Source organism: Sesamum indicum, linkage group LG11, assembly GCF_000512975.1.
Source record: "Sesamum indicum cultivar Zhongzhi No. 13 linkage group LG11, S_indicum_v1.0, whole genome shotgun sequence".
NCBI lineage: Eukaryota > Viridiplantae > Streptophyta > Magnoliopsida > Lamiales > Pedaliaceae > Sesamum > Sesamum indicum.
Genome location: NC_026155.1, coordinates 327,810 through 336,086, shown reverse-complemented (window position 1 = coordinate 336,086; position 8,277 = coordinate 327,810). Strand labels below are relative to the sequence as shown.

The following is an 8,277-nucleotide window of genomic DNA, read 5'->3' as shown; positions in this document are numbered from 1 at the left end:
CAAGAGAACATCCCTCATAACAAGTACTTCTCAAACAGGGTACTGATACTCCACCAAGCAGGAAAAAACAAGAAGTATGCATCCAAATAAGCAGAAAGCAAAAAGAAGCTCATCCTATTCAATCATGTCATAAGGCCCGGCCTAAAGCATGGGCGGCTCGAAAGAAAACTTAAATTGTTTCAACCCCATTTCAGATGGGGGAAAGGGGTAGAGTAAAAAAAGTAAAATTATTTCAAGCCAATAGGGGGACAGGGGAGATCCAACTACATCATCATTTTCCTCCCCACAGGTGGGGTCTTCCTTTTCTTTCTCAGACTGGTTGCCAGGAGCATTCACAAAAGTGGTGGGGGGTTCAGCATCAGCGGCCAAGGGGGCACCTCCTTTCTTCGACTCGAGGGCGCCTTCACCAAGGATGTCACTGTAGATTCAATTGTTGCCTCAATGAGGGGACTTCTTACCTATGTTTCATTCTCCCCCAACAAATGATCTAAGTCTCCTACAAAATCAAAATTTTGCAGAATCAGCATAAAATGGGAATGAAGCATAATTAAAGGATGGAGGAAGAAACAAACCTGAATCAGGGGGGGCTCCCATTTTTGGGAATTGGAGGCTCAGCAAAAGAACCCGATGCATTATATAGGGCGGTTGCAAGGTCGAGGAAAGTGGGCTCTTCTCCTGAAAGGGGATGCCCTTGAGCCTGGAATTGCTCTTTGCAAGCTAGGAAGTGTTCAAAATAAGGCTCAGCTAATTTTGGCTACCTCCTGCTAATAACTTTCGAATTTTTTGAACTCCTTGAAGCGGCTTTCCCAGTAGGCTTCCAAGTAATTTCAGTCCTCTTCTGAATTAGGAAAATCCAGCACTTCTTTCTCTACCGCCTTCTTGATGGCCCCCTCGTGACCACCGACCTCCTTTTATAACTTTTTTATGTCCCTCTCCAACTGTTGACAACGGCTTGCAGCTTGGCATTTTCTCTCCCTAGGCGTTCCACGTTATCCTCCAACTTACGTCTTTAGGCATCGGGTGGAGGGATGGGAGGAGCCCCTTGGAACCTAGAAAGTTCCTCGCCTATGGAGGCTGCCTATAGAGAAAATACAAAACATCATAATAACACCCTAAGGAAAGAAAATGCAACAAGGGGGCAATACCTTGAACAAATATGAAGCCACTATCCCCTCAAGTTTTTTCTCAAGGAAGAGGGCTAGAAGATGTTTATCACCAGAGGACAAGACTCCCTCCTAGGATCAGCCATAATAGGGTTCTTTCCCCTCTCCTGATCCAGAGACTGGCGACTTTGCAGACAGTCTGAAGAAATAAGTGAGGACTTGAGGGGAGTATCCGTTTCATCTTTGAAGGAAGGATGAGTATGAGGCAAAAGTGAATGACGAGAAGAAGGAGCCCCCATAGAACCACCACGAGGCTTCTTCAAGCAACTACCAGTAGCAGGTCCTAGAGAGGACGAAGTAGGTCGCTTGACTTTCGACTCACTAGAAGCAATGGTCTCCTTTAAAGATCTGGGAGTGGGGGTTCCCCCAGCACGACCCCGCAATACATGATCAAGCATAAGCTTGCTAAACATGATATTTTCTATTAGGAAATCTAAAGAAGAAAGTTATATCCAAGGATATACAAGAAAAAAAACATAACAGCAAAATGATAACAAAGAGATACCCAATAAATATCCCAAGGGTTCTGTTCTAGGGGTTAGGCCAAAATGCCCCAACAACATTTCATCAATAAGAGACCTACAGTCATAAGGGCTCTCATTCAACATGGTCAACAAGGAGGATAAAGCAACTGTTCTCACCTCCACATGCACAGGAGACAGGGTTTCCTGAAACCATTGATCAGGGAAGGTCCAAACATAGAAGGGGAAGACATAAAAATAGTTATTTTTCCAGTGCTTTGGGGGATCTAGAGTCGGCATGAAGGATACCCTCTTGTGAGGTAGAAAATAGAAGAAACCCATCTCAGCCCTCTTGAGTCAGTAACACTTAGCAAAGATATGGGTCGTCATAGGGGACCCATGAAACCGAAATTCATAAAAGGACTAGCCAAGACTCTAAAAGAATTGAGAACCAACTAGTCCAAAGGAACTTGAAAGAGACGAGCCACTTTGGAATAAAAAAGAGGGATGAAAAACATAAACCTAAATGCAGTTGGGCAGGGAAAAAACACAAGCAACTTAGAGGAGGATGAGACGGACGACTAGTTGGGGGAGTATAAATAATAAAGGAAGACGGAATATGGAACTCTTGAAGCAACTGATCTGTGGAAGATGTTTTCAGAGCAGAGGAGCCCCAGTCTATCAATGACTGAGGCACCCTTTCCTCGTCGTCCTCCTCCTCCTCCTCCTTGGGGGACCTCTTCTCTCCTCCCTAGGAAAAGACCCAAAGACCCTTTCTTCCCCAAGAGAAGACCCAAGCCCCTTCTCTTCCTCAGGAGAAGACCCTTCTCCCTCATTCCCCCAGCCCCCTCTTCCTCGGATTCCTCATCTATTAACCACTGACAATAGCCTTAGCCTGCCGCAAACTCCTCCTCCGTCCACTGGTAAATCGAGGCAAACCAAGGCTAGCCCTTCTTGAGGTGGCTTCGGAGGGATCGTCGCTTGGAATGATTTTCTTGATGAAAGGGACTGATTCGTTGGAAGAAGACATGAAAAAAAGACAAGTTTGTAAGATTATGAAGAAAGATAGAAGATACTTACTGAATATGGAGATGGAAAACCTTTGTTCTTCAAAAAAATAATTTGTGGAGGGAAGATGAAGGGCGAAGGTGGGTTACACCCTGGTTGAGATCGTGGGTGAGGGGAGTTAAATCCACGTTTTGCCTATAATTGCCTTTGGTTGAACGGTTACCAGGCACCGGGGTTGGGGCGGTTACCAAAATACCATCCCCCATGCAACAAATAATTATGGCAATCATATCAAATAACAAAAAGTGAAGATCCACTTTCCTAAGTTACAAGAAGTTGCTGAGACGAGCATGCATCAAAAAATTCAAACGGGGATCCCCTTTCTGGTGTAATAAGGGCTCCTACTCTAAGAAGTTAGGAGGCGCCCTTCCTCCTTAGAGTGGGGTTGGGGGGGACTGAATGATGTGTATAGTCTAAAAAGACTTTGCCCAAAAGGGAGTTTATAGAATCCAAGACCTCTTGAGCATAGTCCACCAGCCTAAGGAAATGGTAGCGCACTAGAATCACCATAGACCTGACCCAAGAAAGAGGTCTGGTAACACACTTTTCGAACCACAGGCACACATTCAGGGTCTAACTAAGACAGTGTAGGAAAAGGGAAACACTTTCAAGACCTAGGATTCCTAAATCTGGAGGGACTCCCCGCAGAATAAGAGTTTTCACATGCAAAGAATCCTCCCCTAGGAAAAAGCATGTTGTTGTGAGGTGATCAGTTGGAGATGAGATCGAATTAGGCCTTATCAACACTTATTTTGAACCCTTTCTCCGAGAATAAGGGTGGTGTGCAGAGTCCCAACAAAAGGAAATGCCCCTCTTTATATATACAGGTTCAGTCCCTCAATGATGACACTTTCTACAATCTGGAAAATTACTCCCTATCTTTTCTCTATCATTCCAATTGCACTCTGATCACGATCTATTCCACGAATTTATTTATCATATCTCAATTCTTCATTATACTTCATTTCTTCAATTATTTACTCCTCAATCTGAAACTAACTTAGGCATCAAAGTATTAACGTGTTGTTTTATAGGTCTTATTTTTCAAGTTCTTTTATTAGACTGGCCCAAGTCCACCGCCCAAATCCAAACTTGTTGGATCCGTGCTAAAATCGCTCGCATCAAATATATTCAGAGCATTTTGTCTGAAAATTGTGATTTCTCAAATATTTTATGAAATATTTTTCTTAAAAAGAAATAATAATCTCCTAAACCCCTCTAATCTCTCGAGTATACATTTACTTGAATAGAAAAAATTCTTTTTTTTTATTTTTTTTAATTTATTGTTTCCTTCTTGAAAGGGAAAGGCAGGGCTCAATCATTGGGACCCACTGAACAAAATGGTCAAGGGCAGGCGGCCCATACCATAAAAATCGGTAAATAATTAATCAACAGAATGGGTCTTACAGAAGACACGTAGCTCCTGATGGAAGCATCATCAATAAATATCAAGTACGATAAGATGTGAAGATTAATTGGGATAAAGTAAAGTGTCCGGAGGAAACAGGTTTTTCAGACAACAGAGGCCCAAGATCGATGATCCCCACACTCTGCTGCATTCCTATCATTGAATCTAGCAATGAGCTTGTCTCCTCTCCTTTCTAACACATCCAATTGGGCCCCTATTTAAATCCTCACGTGCTCCTTTTCCTTTTTTTTTTTTTTTATCTATTTTTTCTCCTGAATCCATAAATGTGGGAGGGAAAATCTAAAATTTTGGTCATTTAGATTCTATTTACTTTTGATTTCAATAATTATAAAAATTTTAGTTAATTTTGTAAGACTTAAGTTACTTGCTGAAATCATATTTTTAATTTGAGAAACTTAATTCTCACGAGTTTGTAAGGACTTAAATAGAGTTATTTTTAATTTTATTATTTTTCTTCTATTTTTAAAAGTTACAGTTATAATTCCTCTGAAAAAAATCATATGCCTCTCACATGCCATAATTTCCTCCAACACACCCCAACTTTAATGGTTGAATGAGTATCGCGTGGCAGCTTTTTGAAATATTTAATGGCAAGACGAAAAGTGAGAAAAGTCATAAATTATTGTCTTTAAAGTGAGAATTTCATGATTATTGAGACAAAAAGTGAACAAGGATTAAGTTATGGGATAAAAATAATTTTTTTCTGCGAGATGCAAACTCATCTTTTCCCTCCAAAACGTACACTTAACGGCCATGTAAGTCTCATGTAGTAGGTGTTTTCGTCAATTATTTAATGTTTCGACTAAAAAGTGAGACAAGATGTAAAAAATATTATCATTAAAGTAAGATTTTTATAATCATTGAAAACAAAAATGAATTAGACCTAAATTATGGTACAAAACTAAGATTTTTCCTTGAATCATGTCAAATTTGTTATGGCTATCCTAATTACTTTTAATAGTTATGAAATATTGTTTTATCAAAGCACCTTGAACTATTACTCTTAATTTATCTTAGTCGCACCAATACATTGAGCACGTAATATCACATACTCCCTACCCAGATTCCTATAATCCCATAATTATACTAGGTATATTGAGTTCAGTTTTTACTAAATTAAACATTATATGTAGGTGGATAACTTATGATGTGTAATAAAATTCAGTAGTACCATACGAGTCAATGGTTCTTTCCAAAACTTTTAATATCATCAGAGGGTTAACTTTCAAAGTAAAGACTAACAAAGGGTTAACTTTCAAATATTTAGAAAGATTAGCTACATGCATATTTAATCAGTCAGGTTTCGTTACCGCAACCTTCCCTACTAGCGCCATTTTAGGATGACGTGTTTTAAGATGTATAGAATGTGGTTGAGATGGAGGTTAAGGTGGATGGCATTGAGTTTGTTGGTATTAGACTTATTTTTTAGTATTGCCTCGTCAGTATGGTGGCATAATTTGGGCTAGTTAGCATGCCATGCTTTAAGCTGTGAATTGCAGTTGGGCCAGCAAAACATGGGCTTGCTAATTAAACTTGAGTATACAAATAGGCTGAATTTGTCTTTTGTGCTGAATAAATAATTGAAGTAGACGTAACCTACTAAATCTCAATCATCAATTTGTTGTATTAATAGTAAACAGCACGTGGTGTTTTAGACATGCAAGTTGGGAAATGTAGTGTAGTGTGGATCCGGACAAGATCTGGTGAAGCTAGAATTTGCACCACAGAGACATGGGAAGTGCAAATGCTAAATATTGCATATGTCCTTAATGGCAATTGGCACCATCATCAATCCCACTAGCTACCTACAAACAAAGATTTGGCCGCTTCTTTATGTGGTCCGAATTGGAGCTTAAAGGATTGATGCATCCCAATCGTTGGATGAATCCCATTGTCGTTAATTAGCTTCTATTTTTTGAGGATTTTTTTCTGGAAGAAGGGAAACTTGTTCATTCAATCTTTTTTTCTAACAATAAATGAATTGCAATAACTCTGATGGGCTGTAACATCTGACCCTAGTCTAAAACTCGAAATTTGGACTGTAGAAGATGTTGCCACGTGGACCATACCAATTTTTTTATAAATACCTCTGTTTACATACGCTTTTAGTACATTATATTTATTTCAATTTCGATCATATTTAAACTATTATGACCGTAGTTGTGGGAAAGAATTATTCCTTTTTTCATATTAATAGAATATTAAAATAGGTAGAGAGAGGTAGAATTTGGTGAGAGAAAGGAAAGAAGAATATATATATATATATATATGTATAGAGAGAGAGAGAGAGAGGAGAGAAGTAAATATTGGAAATATTGGGGGGGTAGAATTTGAGCATAAGAAACAATAGTTAAAAGTTTAAAGACAAAAGATAATGATGATGGACCAAAATAAGAAAAGAGAGGGCAGAAAACAACAAAAGAGAAGAGGTGAGAGAGAGAGAGAGAGAGGTGAGAGTCACTTAGATCTCGTGCTGCTTTGCACATGTGAATGTGATCCTAACCTGTTGTGTTGCAAGTGGACCATCCCCTTTTCAACCATTTATGTTGGCTGTCAGGTCTGTTTCAGGGTTAGCTTCGTTCTTTCACACCCCCTCCCCTCCACGCGCCTCCCCTACTTTATCCTATCATATTATCATCATCATCTCATGCGCATCAATATGTAAAGGATAATTATACTCTTCTTTTTATAAAATTCAAATATAATTATATATATATATATTATAGTTTAAGAAATTCTATCTAATATTTTAAAATTTTATTTTTGTCTAACAAATAAATTCATTCATTAGTCAAAATTTACTAAATTTGTTGATATGAACATCTTTGATCTTTGATCTTTCGATTTCATCTTTGGATATTCTCTGTATTTTTTTTATAATATTTTTCTCTTTCTGTGTTCTCTCATTAGCATGCTAAGTTAGTTCATTTATTTTCGGTTAAAGATTCGGTGAATGCTTGATTTCAATATATTGTGAGATCTAACTTGTACTTCCTACTTTCATTCATATGGGTATTTGTGTTGTTCTCTGTACTTTTATCATAAATAATCTGATTTATGAATGATAGGTACCGTTATGCATTATAAACAATATTTGCCTAGCTAAATTGAACTTGTAAATTCGTAATTATTTGTTTAGTTCAATAACTATTGATAACACAACATAGTTTATCATATTGTAGTGGTTGATTATGTTGTTGGGAATGCACAATTTAGCTTAAATAAACCCTCCTAAGAATTTATTAGTCAGAATTGGGCCTTTCAAGTTCTTAATGTTGTTGGTAAATTAAATTTTGAGGACGCTCACATGATTTTACTGATTAGAGATAAGAAAATGTGAGGTCGTTAGGTCGTACCAATGATAATAACCAATTTATCTATTATGAATGATTGTCATCTTTGCATCTATAATTAACCGTGAAATTGAGCATGATCATATTTTCTTCTATCTTTATTTTTATTTGAAGGAATTAATTTAAAATAAATTCAATTCTATTCACTAGTTTCGAAAATTTTAGTAAAAAAATATTTTGAACAGATTAGACCCTCATTGATATTTATGAGTTTGTCTGGTTTTGGGCGCACTCTCTATGGCTTTTTTCCTATATGAAAATTTGGTCGGAGCACCCAACGGAAACAACAAAGGAAAGTAGAAACAGTAAGTGTGTAATCACGTGCTGCGGCTGCGAATGGCGGTGTTATGTGGTAGAAATGATTGGGGGTAAGGGCACATTTGCAAATTCAACTTCCTATTGGTCCAACACAAACATAACTATATATATAGAGAGAGAGAGACAGAGCAGGGACACATCTCTAAATTAATAACATTTAAGGAGGAGCATGCCCAGAAGTTGCTTTGCAATGGAGCAACCTCCACCATGCAGCAACCACCACCACCATACTTCCACCACCAAAGGAGGCACGCGCCACCCCGTGTACCGCGGCGTGCGAAAGCGACGCTGGGGAAAATGGGTGTCCGAAATCCGAGAACCCAAGAAGAAGACTCGAATATGGCTGGGATCATTCCCCGCACCCGAAATGGCAGCCAGAGCCTACGACGTCGCTGCTTATTGCTTGAAAGGCCACAGAGCTCAGCTCAATTTCCCAGACGAAATCGAGCAGTTCCCGCGTCCCTCCACCAGCACTGCAAGGGATA

The 8,277-nt window shown here is 38.7% G+C and overlaps 1 protein-coding gene across 1 annotated transcript in view; it reads left to right on the top strand.

Annotated features, from left to right (window-relative positions):
- The window catches only part of LOC110012885 (ethylene-responsive transcription factor ERF023-like), a gene marked incomplete in the record, with an annotated part of 886 nt that continues 442 nt past the window's right edge, over window positions 7,834-8,277 (top strand). Inside the window, 1 exon segment of the mRNA XM_020698018.1 lies at window positions 7,834-8,277. Within this exon segment, the coding sequence (XP_020553677.1) occupies window positions 7,962-8,277 (316 nt within the window).